The sequence below is a fragment of the Neophocaena asiaeorientalis genome, unplaced genomic scaffold, assembly GCF_003031525.2.
Source record: "Neophocaena asiaeorientalis asiaeorientalis breed wild unplaced genomic scaffold, Neophocaena_asiaeorientalis_V1.1 scaffold115, whole genome shotgun sequence".
In the NCBI taxonomy this organism is placed as follows: domain Eukaryota; kingdom Metazoa; phylum Chordata; class Mammalia; order Artiodactyla; family Phocoenidae; genus Neophocaena; species Neophocaena asiaeorientalis.
The window spans coordinates 585,380-603,127 of record NW_020173132.1 but is presented as its reverse complement, the minus strand read 5'-3'; the positions used below and the strand labels follow the sequence as shown (position 1 = coordinate 603,127).

The 17,748-nt window shown below is 41.2% G+C and overlaps 1 protein-coding gene across 1 annotated transcript in view; it reads left to right on the top strand.

The window, feature by feature from the left end:
- Positions 1-13,649, top strand: part of ANXA10 (annexin A10) — a 66,570-nt gene extending 52,921 nt beyond the window's left edge. Inside the window, exons 6-12 of the mRNA XM_024744115.1 lie at positions 420-499; positions 7,320-7,373; positions 7,461-7,554; positions 8,399-8,494; positions 9,011-9,069; positions 11,167-11,289; positions 13,265-13,649. Of these exons, the coding sequence (XP_024599883.1) occupies positions 420-499; positions 7,320-7,373; positions 7,461-7,554; positions 8,399-8,494; positions 9,011-9,069; positions 11,167-11,289; positions 13,265-13,333 (575 nt within the window). The 3' untranslated portion in view covers positions 13,334-13,649. The remainder of the gene's footprint in view (positions 1-419; positions 500-7,319; positions 7,374-7,460; positions 7,555-8,398; positions 8,495-9,010; positions 9,070-11,166; positions 11,290-13,264) is intronic.
- Positions 13,650-17,748: the final 4,099 nt, after the last annotated feature.

The following is a 17,748-nucleotide window of genomic DNA, read 5'->3' as shown; positions in this document are numbered from 1 at the left end:
GAGCGGCTGGGCCCCTGAGCCATGGCCGCTGAGCCTGCGCATCCGGAGCCTGTGCTCCGCAACGGGAGGGACCCAGGCAATGAGAGGCCCGCGTACCGCAAAAAAAAAAAAAAAAAGATTGCAGAATGCAAAATGATTCTCAATGTTGTTTCTCAGTTTTGGAATAGACATAGTACTTTTTTTTTTTTTTTTTAAGAAAACCGACCTGGGCCTATGTTACCATTGCTGTCAAATTACTTGGGTGGACTGTTTATTGGCTTCATGTGAGTAGAGTGTGGTAAAAGACAAAGAAATGTCAGCAGATTAGATGTCTCCTCACTTTCCACTTATACGGGGGAGGTAGCGCTGATCTAGGCAAGCACAGCGATACGTGGTTCTGTCATAAACCAACCCTCCAACACGGGCGTTCTCGTACCCAGAATACAGCCGCGACCTGCAGGAGGACATTTACTCAGAGACCTCGGGACACTTCAGAGATACGCTGGTGAACTTGGTCCAGGTATGAAACTCCAAAATTCACACCATTTTGCACTATTTAAAAAAACAGGTATGTTTCGTTTTCAAAAAATAGTACAGAAAACTCCAGTTTACCCCAGTCTAACAGTGAATTCTGTACAATAACAACTACTGAATGCCAGCTAAATTCAAGGCACTGTGATAGAAACTTGGGTTGGATATAGAAACAAACAAATATGAATAAGACACCATCTCTGTTCTCAAAACAATCTGCTATAAGTAAAATGATTATAATTATCAATAAATGCATCAATAATTATATATTACAAGGGTGTTAAGAGATTTAAAATTCTACGGATACAATCAGCAGAATGAGAACATCGCCTAAGGCCCCAGGGACCCAGGACCGCACCAATAGGTGAATAGTTAGAATCACCAGATGAGAGTACAATATACATAGGGATCCAGGAGCCTCACGCATGACTTTAAATGAGGAGAATCTGGATTACTGAAAATAAAAACTAGTTTTCCCTTCTTACCATCTCTTTATTTCTGTAATTCCATCTTCTCCTTCAGCTTGTGTTGACCAAATCAATCAGACACACCCTCAGTACCTGATGAAGTGATGCAGGAAACGGGAGAGGATTCAGCAGGAAACAAGGGGCTTGGATTTAGGCAAGAAAAGCTATTTCGGTTCCTCTGTGTTATCACTCAGATTGTTGACTAGCCATCTTCTAGCAGGGAGAGCAGTGGATGGAACTCAATGTTCCAGGGCAGGTTATAGAACCTATAGAATGAAAGAAAACAAGGGAACATCACATCAGGAAAAAAATACAGAAAAGCTCCCAACCACTCCAGAAAATAGACCCACAGCCATATGCTAATTTTTCTTTCTGAAATTGCAGGTTCAAACTTTTACCTAGAGAGAGTTCTTTTTTTTTTTTTAACGCTACAAAGTTTTTTTTACAAAAATGAACAACTTTATTTCTCAAGTTAAAGTATTGTATTACTTTACACAAGAAAGATAAAAATTAAGAATTCTTTCTACCCTGTCTAGAACTACTCTATATACAGAAGATAGTTAAAATGAGAAAATGACTATTGATAATGATTTTTTTTCCTTTAAAATATCAATGGCAGTGTGCAAATTTAAGTGACTACTTCATTTTCCTTCTTTTCTGATTGGGCAGTTTTGCTATCTTCCTCCTTCGGGGTGGATTAACACATCCAATAAAACACAGGAGGTGTGGTTTCTTTAATGTGTGTTTATTGTGATTAAAAACTTTATACTGTACTTCACAATAGTCTCTATAATTTAAGAATGAATAAATATATCAGCCAGATTAGAACACAAACTAACAATTCCATTCATTGCCAGGCAACAAGGATTAAAAATTTTTTTTACTCTTTTTTTTTGAGGCCAAGTTATTGTCAGTTCTGAATTAGGAATAAAGAAATCCAAAAGGAAAGATTCCAGAGGAAGCAAGTATTAGCTGCCCCAGACGGAGGAGAGATTGGTGACTAGGGCTGGTTGGATTTCTTCAAAATTGTTCAACTGAAAAAAATGGCATAGTACTGAGCAAATCTATTGACCTTTCAATTAAAGTAAAAATTCTATTTGTAAAAACAAAATCAAGAATTTGCTTTCTTGTTTAATTTGGTTTGCTGTGGTTTAATTTGCACGTGCATGGCATGGCCGCAGAGTTCATAAAACTGCCTGTATCAATTCCTCAAGTCCTATTCTGAAGATTCTAATCTCTGGGATGAGAACATCAATAGAGAACAGATATCGTCCAACTTGAGACTTCTGTGTAAGGTGTTGTAGAAATAAGCTTATTTAAATTTGTGACAGAAGTTGAGTCATTATAGGAAAAAAGTTTTTAATAATCATTATTAATATTAAAAATAATCTCACTTGGCAACGTCAGTTGAATATTTTCTAACTTTTCAACGTCATAAGATTAATTAAAACATCCTCTCAATTTAGAAGGGTCTTCATCTTTTGGTTTTCTAGGACTGATGCTCCGTAATGTAAATTAAAACAACAGTTTCCAGTCGGAAATTCGTGTTGGCATTGGTACTGCCCCTAATAAAACCAGAAGCCCTATTATAAATCCATGAGTTGCATCTTAATAGCAAACACGTTTTTATTTTCTTAGTATCCGAAAAGAAATTTATGTCAATTTATTAAAGAAATATATAAGCTTTCTAGGAAGACAAAAAATATATTTCATTAGGGCTATGTTGCATTCCACTAGGCCTGTATCACAGCCCAGCCTCTCCTTCCAAATTTGGCTTCTTTTCTCTCCCATCCATGGTTGATCCCCAGCACATCCCATAATAACAAGAATCTGTTTCATTTGTATCATGTTTTAGATTCTACATATAAGCGCTATATGCTATTTGTCTTTCTCTGTCTGACTTACTTCACCCAGTAGGATCATCTCTAGGTCCACCCATGTTGCTGCAAGTGGCATTATTTCATTCTTTTTTATGGCTGAGGAGTATTCCATGGTATATCTGTACCACATCTTTATCCATTCATCTGCTGATGGACATTTAGGTTGCTTCCATGTCCTGGCTATTGTAAACAGTGCTGCTATGAACATAGGGGTGCAGGTATCTTTTCAATATGTGTACGTGTACAACTGAATCGCTTTGCTATACACCTGAAACTAACCCAACATTGTAAATCAACTATACTTCAATAATTGTTTTTTTAAAAAGGCAAAAAAATATAACAAGGTACCTGCTGGTCTCCATGTCAGAGTCAGCTCCCCAGGGGAGCTGAATGGCTGCACCCCGTCCCTGGGAACTCAGATGGGCTCCGTGGCTGACCTGATGTTTCACGTCTGCTGAGTGAGAGACTAACATGAAAACAGCCCCAAGACACCATACCTCCACCTCCACTGTTAAATGGGATTGCTCCCACCTCCAACCCCATCTATTTGTACTCCAGTTCTATTTCCATCTGGTAAAATTCCAATGATCAAGTATTCAAATAACCTCTGAGAATCTCTGCACCTCGTCAAAGGTTATGCTACAAACCCCCTAAAAGGAACTGACAGCCAAGAATCAGGATCGCAGTGTGTTTTTATAAAGGAAAGCTCTTATATTTCAGGGAAAAACACACAGTTCTGAAAACTAAACTTGAGAGAAAATAAATCACAAGGGGAAAAAAAATCAGTGAACGATATTTTCCCTTGATGTAATAGAGCTATCTATCTTATGCACAACTGCAGGTCCTTTTTCCTGAAATTAAACAATAATGCTTTATTTTTGATAGAGTATAAATGTGAGGATGTGTATTTGTATATATAATATTATTTGTATAGACACACATATTTTAAAATAATACACAATTTATTTTATCACTGGGTTTCACCTAATTTGGATTATGACTTTACAGGATAAAGTATTACTTCTTAAGTTCAATTTCTAGAGTCGGAACTTAAGTGTGTGTGTTTAATCTTGAAACAGCTCTTCAGGGCAGTAAAATTGTCCTTTCAACATAGAATATAAAAATTGACGGTGAAGCAAGACCTAGATTTTATAAGAAGCCAAGGGGAATTAATGAGGTTTACTTAAATATTATGTATTTCTAAGTATAAGATAATACATAAGTATAAGATAATACATGTTTCAAAGAAAGCACTTAACTCATAATAGAAAATGGAAGTAAAAAACTTATATTTCAACATCAGGAGTCCCATGTAATGCTTAGTAAAATGTATAATTTCTCATAGATGTTTAAATATTTTGAAGTCTGACCACAGACTTCTGACTTCTACATTAATGGCTCTTCATTTTGGACCTCCTGGTTTAGGCTTTGGATCAGTAAATTTCCAAGAGTGAAAATGATGTAACGTTAACTAGAGAATTGAAGAAGTCCATCACTTCTGACCACTATCTGCGGTGTACACCGTTTCAGAGACTCTGTCTAGACATCTTACAAAAAGAGGTGATGAGTTCCAGCCAAATAACTGGCACTGTCACATGACCAAGTTCCTTCTACCCTCTAGTTGGGATCCTTATTCTCTCTGCCCCTATCTCTCTCTATAGATAGATGTTTGACAGATGGTAGACGATAGATACATACATACATATATACATAGAGAGATGATAGATACATATAGATACATAGATAGATAGATAGATAGAGATACAGATAGGTAGACAGGTAGATAGATGACGGATAGATAATAGATAAACAGACAGATACTCCGTGTAAAACAACCAGGTATATATATCTATGTATCTTTTGCTCTTGGCTCTAAGTCAGCTGTGTGTCCTTGGGTTTATCATTTTGCTTTCTTGAGATTCCAGATATTTACCCTGTAAATTAAAGGAAGTGAACCCATTCTGCTCCATTCCCTCCCAGTACCCATATTCTAAAATTCTTCAGCAATTACAATCATTTCCTCCTCCTTCCCTCTGCAGCTTCACTTCCAGAATCAAGGGAAACGCCGCCCATGGCTTTCATCTTTTTGACATCATGAACATTCAGATACACATCTTTTTTTGTGAATTAATAGGGACTGAGGGAATTGGAAGCTTTAAGGTATTCATGAAATGTGAAGTGTTTAAATTACGGTCATATTTGCTGGGAAAAAAAGAGCTTTTAATCTATAAAGAATTTTCCAACAGGGCTATTTCTAATAAGAAAACCACTCAACCAGAACACGTTCTTCTTGAAAACTAATGCCAATCACTGAACTGACTCACAGCACTTCCTGTGCTTTTATTAAACCAGATTTACAGGAGATCTAATTATCTGTCAAATAATGAAAAGTTAGTCACTTAGAGATCAATTAATCCATGTGTGCAAATCACCCTGCAGATGATAAATGTTTCCACAGACAGAAAAAATGGAAACTGTCCTCATCTTGGCTGTCAGGAGTCTCCCAGTGATGCTACCTCAGACTAACGCCCTGAGGCCTCTGGGGATCAGCTGTAGCCACTTTGCTCCAAATACTTCCAGCCAGATTTCATTTCCTTTAATTTCTTCCTTTCACATTTTTATTTTGCCCTTAACCCCAATTCTCATTTATGCCATTTCTCTGGCATTTACATCACCTACCAGTCTACTGTCCTAGGCTTTTTATACGACAAAATCCACTTGCTGGGAAAAGCTAAATCACACATTAAACTGATACACATTTTTTTAATCTACCAGTCTGCTTAAAGGGCTTTTGGCAATTAACTGCACAAAGAAGTAAACAGATGGGCACCATTTCAAGTTAAATGTCCAAAAATCAAAACTCTCACAAAAATTTCAGAACTGCAGAAATTTCTTAAATATTTCTCACAAACTTTGCATGCGTAGGTGTTCAGTTAGCTACATCGTTTGATTGGCAATCACAAAAAACACTTCAATGATCCAGAAAATCTTCCCGTTTCTACTAACTGGTGTTTAAATTCTGCCATCTAAAAGGTATTTCTTTAACTTCCCTTCCTTCGTTTAGTATTGACTCAGTGAATATTTCTCAAAAGCCTACAACGTGCCAAGGACAATTGGGAATTATCCAAAGACCCCAGTCTTAAGAAGCTTGCATTCTAGTCGGGGGATGCAGACAGCTAAGGAGAAATCTAGTCAATTGGTGCCTTTCACAGCATGTTAGGCGATGAAGGATACGGCAGGGCAGGGGAGGGGATGGCGGGTAGGTTATGACGTAGCACAGCTTGCTCAGGGCAAATCCCACTGGGAAGACGAGACTTGACCAGTTAAGCTGGTTAACTTATGTCGCTTTTTCTGTCTCAGTTTGATCAGAACCAAGTAACCTTCATGATGGTTTGGCCTCACCCTTGCTCCCTCTGGAGCCTAAGACTCCCACTAGTGCCCGGCTATGTTCCCCACAGGGCTCCAGCCAGCGCGGTCTGTCTCACAGCCCTGGCCTGCTGGAAGGGTCTGCCCTGCTGCGGCCATAAACCACTCCACCTGTCAGGCTCCGCTTCTGGCTCGTCAGCCAGCAGGCAAGTTCCTCCATCGGGAGCAGATGAGAGATCTGGGGCCCATTCGTGCTGCTTCGGGACTGAGATGAATTCAGGAAGGTGTCCTCAGGGCCTCGGCTGCCCTATCTTGCTGTCACCGAGTTCATTTCCAGAGTCCGAAAAGACAACCGGGGCAGAAGACAGTGACCTCTGTGTTCTTCCAGCAAGGTCAAAAAAGACAAAAAAAGCATTTCCTCCAGATCTGGACCCAAAGGAAAGGAAAGGTTAAATAAACTGTCTCATCACGTGTCTCTACCTCTTTCTGCCCTCTGGTCCTCATAACCCTCAGGGACCAGAGGGTCCTGCATTAGTGAGCTCTCCTTCCCTCCTGTTTGAAAGGACTTCTCTTAGGGCAGCTTGGCCGTGTCTGTTCTTTCTTCATATGATAAAGAGGCTGGAGTGAAACAAATTTACAAAATACTCTCACTGCACACATTCTGGATTTCATGGTTATTTTACTGTTGCCAACATGAGATGTTACAAGTCAGAGACCGAGCATTAACTCACGCTTTCTCTCTGCCTTTTCCTTCTGACGATGTTAAAATCCCGTCTCTACCAGCCGGCCAGGCAGTGGGCGCTGTTTGAAGGGGTGGGCGGCGGAGATACCGCTCAGGGAATTGGAAAAGCGAAAAAACTTGTCAACTCCTTTGAAAGATTACCTCGGCTACAAAGAAAAAATGAAAAGTGCCCACAGTTTTAAAAAGACCTGCATTGCATAAAGTACCCAAGAAATGTAGACTAACTCCGAATAATGATAGAACTTTCTTAGGGGTCTCCATTGTATTTGGTGGCTCAAAGATTTGTGTCCCGGTAACCCTACTAAGTTGTCAATTCAGAGCACTTACAGAGGGAAACCTGTGCTTACTTCACAGGGAACCAGGGAAGAAGGGTACACGGACCCTGCCACGGCTGCCCAGGACGCCATGGTAACGGGCCAGCCCTGGGGCAACCGCGGGACCTTGGGCACGCCAGCCTGGGGCCGCGGTGCTACCTGGAGGCCTGTGATGTTTCAGGTGCTGTGGGAGGCCTGCCAGAAGAGGACAGGGGAGCACAAAACGCTTTTGCAAATGATCCTGTGTAACAAGAGCTACCAGCAGCTATGGCTGGGTAACTGCCCTCTGTTCTTTACAGCTATCCCCCGATTATAGAATAAAAAGCAAGTAGGTAATTGGGAAAGGGGGGTGTTACATATAAAGAGAGGAAAGCCAGTTATCTCAAAGGTACCTCTTTGGGGTTATGTTTATACAGACGTGCCTCATCTAATAACATTGCTAAGGATGAAGTTCCCCTAGAATTTTATTTTGCCAATAATTGAATCACATAACCTTTCAATACTAAACTTTTTAAAACCACCTCTATTTCTGATGGAGAACTTACCTATATTACCTATCTCCTGTTAGGTGCATCATATGTTGTCTTAAAAAGAATATGGTGAGGGCTTCCCTGGTGGCGCAGTGGTTGAGAGTCCGCCTGCCGATGCAGGGGACACGGGTTCGTGCCCCGGTCCGGGAGGATCCCACATGCCGCGGAGCGGCTGGGCCCGTGAGCCATGGCCGCTGGGCCTGCGCGTCCGGAGCCTGTGCTCCGCGACGGGAGAGGCCACAGCAGTGAGAGGCCCGCGTACCGCAAAAAAAAAAAAGAATATGGTGAACACAGTCCGTAATGAACCAAGGCCATTATTACTGAAGTCGTGATTTATGTGAAGCTGCCTTACTGGTCCTACTTTGTTCAACTTTCCCCAAACTGCTGTACCTTCCTGTCTCCCTTATTTTTTAAAATACTTTTTTGGTTTTTTTCTACTATATATAACACACAAAAGTCGATTAAAAAATTTTAAAAGATGGCCTACTGCAACCCAACACCCACCCCTATACTTTATTTACCTCCACTGTTTGCATTTTAAATTTATAATATTCATAAAATCTCCTTTGAATTATATCATGTGTTGAAGTTTTCCAGGAATTTCAAACTATTTCTGGGCAAGACATAGTAGACACCATTAACGGATGCTATGATGGATCCTTTCAAGAGCTGCTAGTTGCAATTGGTGAGTAATAATGTGTTTGGCACAGTGAATGCTGATTAGCTCTGATAGAATTAAAGAGGCGTGAGCAAGCCGTCGATTGAGCCACTTTCCCCTGAATTTAATTATTTAGACAGAATGTTAACTCTGTACAGGAAACGTGCATCGGCTACCGATACAATGCACTAAACTGTCAAGCTGGTAACTTTCACGAACCCACACCCTTCCTAACAGCTGTCAACTTTCACACTAGGAAACCTTGAATTCTCAGGTAACTGGGATCTCACACCTTTAAATTCATCTTGTACATACTAACTTCCTTTCCCTTGTAAAGAAGGTTATGGTTTTACCGCTATTCTAAATGTTGACATTTTAATACAATGTACGATGGGGGATCCCACAGAGAACTCACGAAGTATCAGTCTTCCAGGACTGTAACTGGAAAAAAAAAAAAAAAGCATTCTCATCGTTTCCCAAATTCTGAAGAGAACATGTACTGTCACTCCCAAACTTTCTTCTTTTCTCTCTGATTTTTCCTAGTTCTCTGTGTTCGAGACAAACCAGGCTATTTTGCTTACAGATTATACAGTGCGATCCATGTAAGTACGAGCCACGTAGTTTTAAAATTTCTCCAGAAATCATGTCTACTTTCTCGAAGGACGAGTTTTACTTCAATTATTTAAATACTGATTCCCATATTTGAATTTGTATGCAAATATATTAATTTGAAAGAAAATATGCTCCAGTGAAGAAATATACTATACAACTGCACATCTTTGGTGCATTCATTTTCAAAGAAACAAACACTTATCTGCACGAGACAATGCGTATCTCATCCACAATGCACACGAAAATATTGAGAAAATGAAAAGGTCTCATGCAAATCACTATACATGTCACAGCCCTGAAAACTCCAAGAAAATCATTAAAAACAATTCAGTGGTACAACAATTTCACGGGAGTGCTTTATCCTCCAAGCAATTGTCATAGACCAGCTTCTTAGAGGTAGCCAGCAAGCTTGGATAATATGTGAATCATCAAGAATATTTTTTTTATTTATTTTTTATCGATGTGCAAGTATTTTTTATTAGGTACAAGAACCCACGCATCCTCAGAACACAGGATCAGGATCAGAGCTCACAGTCCTCTGCTTCCTTTTGATTCTATTTCCAAGAATAAAGGTGGATTAACTATATATTTAAAAAAGTGTATTGGGCAAGGATATCGGACGACATCAACCGTTTCCTTCTCCAACAAAAAGAGTAAAGCTTCACTTGTGAATGACCTTGGGAAAATAATCACATTACTCTGGTTCCAATTACGCCCAAAGGGAGGGCCAATTATCCTAATAATAAATAAAAACTCTACCCTCGCTGTGTGTGTCAATGCAAAAAGGAAGGTACGTGTACTCACGCACGGTCTGCAGGTACAGCAGAGGAGTGTATATTCCAGTAATCAGTGTTCATATACAAGGGCCTCCTGCCAGTGCCAAGTATTGTTCAAAAGCTGTTTTCACCAGCTCTCACCAAAGAAAATCTCTGTTTTTCTCCTGTGTATTCTAAGCAAATGATACACAACTTAAATATGGGCAGTTGGTTGGATCATTCATGTTTATCACTTCAAATTATGGAAAAGTTTGTTAGTAGGTCTATACCCAAAACATTCAGACATCAAAAATTAGCTGCTGATTCCCGGCCACTGGATGTCACCAGTACTCCATTTGAACAGACAAGTTGAAATTGCTTTGTGAAGCGGTACTCGTTCCGGACCTAGTACACAGAAAGGGATGGCTGTGTATTGTTCAGTATTGGAGGTTAAATCAGCAAATATTTTGAGTACCTGGAATTCTTACTTTTACAGTTTTCCACAATAAGCAGACGATAAAATAAAAACATAATTGCCGTCTTAGAAACGCTGACGTTCATCTAACAGAGTTGGGACCCACCTCCCAACCCAGGAAGAATTTTTACCTAGAAAGAGCACACGATCAGATTTGCATCTTCAGATGCGGTGTTCAGGAGACAGTGGGGAGGTTGACCAGGTTTGAAAGGGAGAATTATAGAGTCTCAGAAGTAGAAAACAAACTTATGGTCGCCAGGGGGAAAGGGGAGAGGGATAAATTAGGAGATTGGGACTGACATGTACACACATAAACACACATAAAATGGATAACTAATAAGGCCCTACTATATAGCTCAGGGGACTCTATTCAACACTCTGTAACGGGCTACATGGGAAAAGAATCTAAAAGAGTGGATGTATATATATATATGTACATGTATAACTGAATCACTTCGCTGTACAGCAAAAGCTAACACAACATTGTAAATCAACTACACTCCAATAAAAAAATGGCTTTTTAAATAAAAGGGGGGATTACTGCAGAATCAGGTGAAGTGATGAGGGCCAGCATCAAGGCTGTGACCCTGAAAATAGAGATTAGAGGGCATTTAAGAAGCAGAGTAGACGGACCACTTGACTGTGTGTGTACAGTGTGGGGGGGCCGGGGGAGGTGGGGGCGGGTCACAGAGGGGAGGCGGAGTCTGAGTCGATGCCCGTGGGTGGGGATGCCAGGGCCTGAGGGACACAGGACCAGGACCCCACGGCCACAGGAAAGAGGATGAGTCGATTTTAGAGAGACTGACTTTAAGGTGCTGTTTCCTTATTGTTTTTCTCCCCTTGGCTGTGTCTTTTAGGACTTTGGTTTCCATAATAAAACCGTGATCAGGATTCTTATTGCCAGAAGTGAAATAGACCTGATGACCATAAGGAAACGATACAAAGAGAGATACGGGAAGTCCCTCTTCCATGACATCAAAGTAAGTCTCCTCCTTGTGACTTATTTGCAGCCATATTCGATCCTTTTCGAAACTGAAACAAGGGCTGTAATTTAAGTAACCTCACGGTGGAATCTAGAAAGTTAACTATTCTGGCTGGGATCATCTACATTAGTAGGTCAGGCAGCCTTAGTGCACCACAACAGGTGAGAAAAATCCCTTCACCTCGGTGACAAAACTTATTCCTCTTTGATGTGTTTTAAGCAAAAGTCATTGGTCTGTCATGCAAACTATTCATCCCACGATCACGTGATGAGGCTCTACAAGCTAAATGGCCAAGCATGATTAGCACCAGCAAGAAAACGTTTCGCAAGAAGAGCCCATTAATTGTGAAGAGCTTTCTGAGATCAGCTCTCCTGTGTCGTCATAGGAGGGGGCAGCCAGTCAGATCCCATCACACGGGTGCAAAATTCTGCACACTGCCATCCCATGAGCCCTTGAAGCTCATGCCTAGAAGCGATGACTCAGAAGTCAACAGGCCGGTGGTTTCTTCATTCTGATACACCCACCTAAGCTTGAGCCTGGATTTTGATAAAACCTAGCAAAGAATTATCAGAGTATGTAGGACCATCTACGGAATTTGGGGCACCCCATGGAAAATGAAAACATTTGACCCCTTGTTCAAAAAAGTATAAAGAACTTCAAGATGGCACCCTCAGAGCATTAACCCAAGCACAGGGCCCTAGAATGTATCTTAATGTATATTTTGCACATAGCTAAGTCCTGTTACCTTGTCCACGTTGTTTCCATTGAAATTTTCAATTGCATAAAATAGCTTTTTAGTTTATTGAAAGATACGGAAGAAACTTGACAACCCAAGGAGCAAGAGATCACACAACCCAGAAGACCTCGTAGGCCCTCAGGGAGCTGAAGTGGTTTCCAAGAGGAAGGGTTAAGGGAGCATTTAGGAGACATCTTCCTCCTTCGTCTTTGATAGAACTCTCCTTACAGCCACCTTCAAAACCTTAAACTTTTAGTGGTGCTAAACATTTCTCATTGAGAAATGCGTGTCATAACTCATTTTCTAAATGAATAAACTAGTTCTAATACCTAGACAGCAATTAACGACAGCCACCTCAAAATCTACTAATATTCACATATGATTAATGCAACTTTACCATGTGCATTTAAGGCAGTGAATTATAATTACACAACTTTGTGTAAGAGAACATGGATGTGAGAGTTGACTTTTAACAAAGATAAGTTTTATAATTCCTTTTATTTATTACTATCTTTTTTTTGAAAACTTAGAAACTACGGAAGCATGATAAAAGGATTAAAATGGCCCTAATTCTCCACCACAGATAACCAATAACAAAATTTTTTTGTACATGTTTTCTTTTAAAAACTGTTTTACTACTTAAAGTAATATTTTTATTAAATCATGGATCCCACTGTAGAAGTTCTAAAGTACATAAACTGCCCCACATTATTATTTATTGCTTTTTACTTTTTCACTATTATACATAATATTACGGTGTATATTTTGGAGCATAAATCTTGGGCTCACCAATAATTGATCATTATTTCCTTAGGACAGATTTCTTGAAGTAGAATTTCTGCATTAATGAGTATAAACATTTTTAAGCCATCTGAGGCATACTGCCCAATCTGCCCTCCAGACTCTACACTGATTTACAACAATAAATGAGGACACCTCTTTCAAGCGGAGGAGAAGATTTGATTCTACTGGAAGTTATTCTTCTTATAAAAACACATTAGGGTTCCATCAACTTTATATCAACTTCGTTCTATTGACTACACCCACGGTATTATTTTTCAGTAACTCCCAGGGAACAGTTCTCAGGGCATATTAAATACTTAGATGAAAAAAATAAATAATTCTTGTGACGCTAACGGCCCATGGTCTTTCATTCTATAGTTCAGAGGAATTATGCTTCTTTTTAGAAATACTATGACATTGTATTTCAAATACATTACATTTTCTTCCTTTCAGCATTTCGCTTCAGGGCATTACGAGAAGGCTCTGCTTGCCATCTGTGCCGGTGATGCTGACGATTACTAAATGAAAAGAAGGATTTGGTGGAGGCACTCATCTTCAGAGACACGTCAAAATCTAGATTCTGTGATTAATATGCATTGTTAGTAGCATTATTACAAAACGATAGAATCATATTTTCTTTTCCCTCTTTAAAATTATTCCAAGAATAATGATTATCAACAGGTTATTCAAGAAAAACCTATTGACAAAAGTGTATGAGATTGGATTTGCACATATCTAAATCAGGGATTCGTTAGACTGCGTGTAACAGAATAATAAAAGACATTATTGCATTGACATATGTTATTTAATGTGAACCGTCAATTCCCTACAAGGAGTGGGTCTGCTTACAGCTGTCCCAGCATGCTGTGAGAGATGAGGGAGACGGGGTGCATGGCCATCCCCTTCCCCACTCGAGACTCTGGACAAACGCAGTAAAGCCAAAGTGAACATCTCAGTCCCCTTTAAACGAAAATAAAGGTATAAAACAGCAGAATACCGCCAGATATATACTTGTCAAGCTTAGCTGTGTAAGAGACTTAGATGGAAAAACAGGCATGTGTGTGCACACGCGTGTGCGTGAGTGCTGTGTATTTGACAGCCACTCAGGTAAAGGCAACATCTCTAGCTATTGCTGTTCTTGGCGTTAGTGCCTAGCCAGCCACTTGCCCAGGCAACGTCAGCAGAGTCCTTGCTGCTTGTCTGTCTTCACTCCTTAACATCAGCATCAAAGCCTATCTGGGAAGTAACTCTACGATTTGTGCCATTAGTCAAGGCTGTTCCCTTCTGTGTCTGAAGATGTGCTAAATTAGGAGCAGCAAAGAAAAAGTACTCACTGAGTCAGATTTGGAGGAGAACCTAGTTTGACGCTACAGTCTAGCCAAGAGCCAAAGCAGGGACAGAGATGGGTGAGCCCAAGGGATAAGCTCCCAGGATACGCAGGGGGGACACACAAATGAGGTCACAGAAAGCAGCGGTTAAGGAAGGCGAGCAAGGCTAATGTGGACACGCAGGCAATAAATCTAGACGTACTGGTGACGCTGGCGGATGTGCTTTATTCCACGTGGAGAGCTCTCAATGGCTCACAGCCTAGTCTCTGTAGATGTGTCCCCACTGGTCCCAGGGACATGGAAAATGTGCTCAGAACCTGGGGTCTGCCTGGGGGAAGAGTGCAGGACATTTAGAAACATGTAATAATTAGATATCTGAAACTACTTTCAAGAGTTCAGCTCACTGCTGTACTCTTGAAAGTAGTACAGTGTATGATGCTGTATAATTTTAACTGGGGTTTTATTTCTGCCTTTAAAAAAATCATTAGCATTTCAAGCCAAAGTAGTAATTGTTTGAGACATTTAGCATAGCTATTACACAAGCTAAAACTCTAAGAAGAAAAATGTTAGAATTCCTGATGAGAACTTAGAAATCTAACAAAAACCTTTCCACCCTAAGATATCTTTATATACGCTGTTGAATAAATTGCGAAATCTATACTTTAGTTAAGCAATATCTTTTACGTCTTTAGCGCAGCGAGAAAATTGAATCAAAAACAAATCTGGACTTAGGTAAGAAGAGAATTATTGGAAAAGACCATTGCAGTAAGTGGAACCGCCTACTGCAAAGGGAAAACCCTGTGACTGTGGGACGTGCAGGGGTCTCAAAGGTCAGCAGAAAAAGATCTTCAATTTATAGGGATTAGTAAACAAGGCTGGAAATGATCAGGTGAGGGGGGAATGGGGGTGTGTGTGGTGTGATTGTACAGCTGACCTCACAGTGACCTGGGGTTGGGGCAGGGACAGGTGATCTGGGGACCCCTCCGGGCAGCTTTCAGGAGGAGCCTAAGGGTGGATTAAAGTTCAGGGACTTGTGGGGCAGACGGGAGAAGCCTGACTAATATGTGGTCAAGTCAGCAGGTATTTTGCCCAGTTGGTCAGCAGGAGAAAGCAGTTCAGCTAATCCTTTATGAGACAAAGCATGAGAATTTGGAGGGTGTGTTGAGGATGGTCACAGGGAACAAGGGGTTGTTTGCAAGCCTCCTCTTAGTCATGCAGGAAGGGGCAAGTGACCCATGTCCTGAAACACAAAGGGTGGCATTCTGGCTATCCCTGTCTCCTAGGCGCACAGGACTCAGGAAAATTGGACACGGTCAGGGTCGTTCTTTTCCCCCAAGTTTTCTGTCGAATGCTTCACTTAGCTGTTTAAATGCCAACACAACGTTGTCATCTTTGTCATCGCATAATTCACTTAGTGAGATCCTGTACGAGATGAAGCGTTTCAATTATTATCATGGTCTTTCGTACTTAAAGATGTTCAGCTGCTTATAGGAAATTCACATGCAGGGGCGTTTACTCTACCTGATGGTCTGAGTGACAGGCACAAAATCTGTGATTAACTTAAACGCACTGCCCATGTTTAACCTATAGAAAAAAAGAGAGTAACATTACAGGAATACATTTTGTTTTGATGGGTTCTCAATCTACAGCCAAGGAAAAGATAAATTACCACTGAATTGCTGGCCCTTCCAGAGACAAAATAAAGCCAGACGTGGAGATACCTCAGGACATACCCCTGTGCTTTGCATCCAGAGCCTTACTCTGTTCCGTGTAGCCCTAAAGTGACCAAACTAGTAAAGAGGCTAATCGTTTGGCTAAAGAAGCATGACTTTTAGTGCTCTTATAGAGTAGCCCATTATTATGACCAAAGTTGTTATTTTACATGTTAAAACAGTGCCAAATGTGAGTGATGTCACCAAAGACGGCAGAGCAGGCAGAAGGAGGGCCCATCCCTGCACAGAAACATCAAAAACTCAAGCAAAAGCTGCCAGAAGGGTGGAAAATAAGCCCAGGTTTAACTCAGAGTCAAGAACAGGTTAGAAAAGTAGGAAAGCGCTGAGACATTTTTATTTACCCTTTCCCCACCCTCCTTCCAGCTTAGCATCAGCCTTGTTTCCCACTCCCCGATTCCCCAGGGAGCAGGGCCGGCCTTGTTCATCTGTCTGTCCTAACCTGTCTGGGAGCTGCAGGAAGGACTGAGGTGAGGGGCTTGTCTTTGTTTGGCCGAGCTCAGAGCTCAGTCAGGGAGGGAGATAGCGAGGCAGCTGCCGAGGGTGAAAGACGACAGTCGAGACCGTCGACTGAAAAAAATGCACAGCGTGAGAGTTGTGAGTTAAGTTTTATCTGGGGCAAAATGAGGACTAGAGCCCGGGAGACAGCGTTTCAGAGAGCTCTGAGAAACAGCTCTGAAGAGGCGGCGGAGAAGTCAGCATAGATGTGATTTTGGTGAAGGGGGAGTACATGTAATCGAGCACATATTTTTTGCAGAAGGTTTCCGCTCGTCTCACGAAGGTTACCGCTGGTCACGAGGAGCAGAGTTCACCGTGAAGGATTTTAGTGCTTTGCTAGATACGAGGACATGCAAGAATTGGGCTCATAAAATCTTCTCCTCAAAATACCTATCTGAAGACCTGTTCTGCCTGTTTTCCCCAGAGCCCAGAGCACCTCATTTCTGCTCTCCACCCTGAACTCCCTTCAGGGGGTGCTGAAGGTCAGCAGCTGATCCTTGCAGAGGTAGATGGCAAGTGCCAATTTGTAGGTGACAAGACAAAACAACTGAGTAACGAAAACCTCTGAGGAAAATCTAGGTGAACCCACATACGTCGGGGAATTCAGACAGCCATGCAGATGCCTAGGGCAGGACACATGCTTAGAAAAGACCTGAGAAGACCCCAAGCCTTCATTAATGCTGGTCTCCAGGATGAGTGCAAGCAGGATGTGGGGGAAGGGTGAGTCATAAACGGCTTCACTGTTGAAGGAGATTCCAGCACAGAGCCAATCTGCAAAGAACGGAAGGAAGATTTTTCTTTCCTTTTCTTCTTCTCCTCCTTCTCCTACTTCTCATTTTCTTCCCGTTTCTCCTTCTCCTGCTCTTCCTCCTTCTTGTTTCTCTTCTTCCTCTCTCTCTCCCACTCCCCCTTGCGTTCAAAAAAATCTCTGTCCAAACACTAGCTGAATACAATCTAAGGAAACAAGGACTTCAGGGACTTCCCTGGTGGTCCACTGGGTAAGACTCCTCGCTCCCAGTGAAGGGGGCCAGGGTTCGATCCCTGGTCGGGGAACTAGATCCCGCATGCATGCCACAACTAAGAAGTCCGCATGCCACAACTAAGAAGTCTGCATGCCGCAACTAAGACCCAGCACAGCCAAAATAAATAAACAAATATTTTTTTAATTAAAAAAGTAAAGAAACAAGGACTTCAGAGGCCATACATGGTGAAAAATATACACAGATTTTTATAAAAATAGTTTAGAAAAGTCACTAAACCAAACAACGCCACAGCGGACCCCTCGAAACATAAACCATGAGAAGGGGGACAATTCCAGAATTACCACATTATTGTATTCAAAATGTACAGGGCTCAGAAAAAATGTATGCAGCGTAAAGAG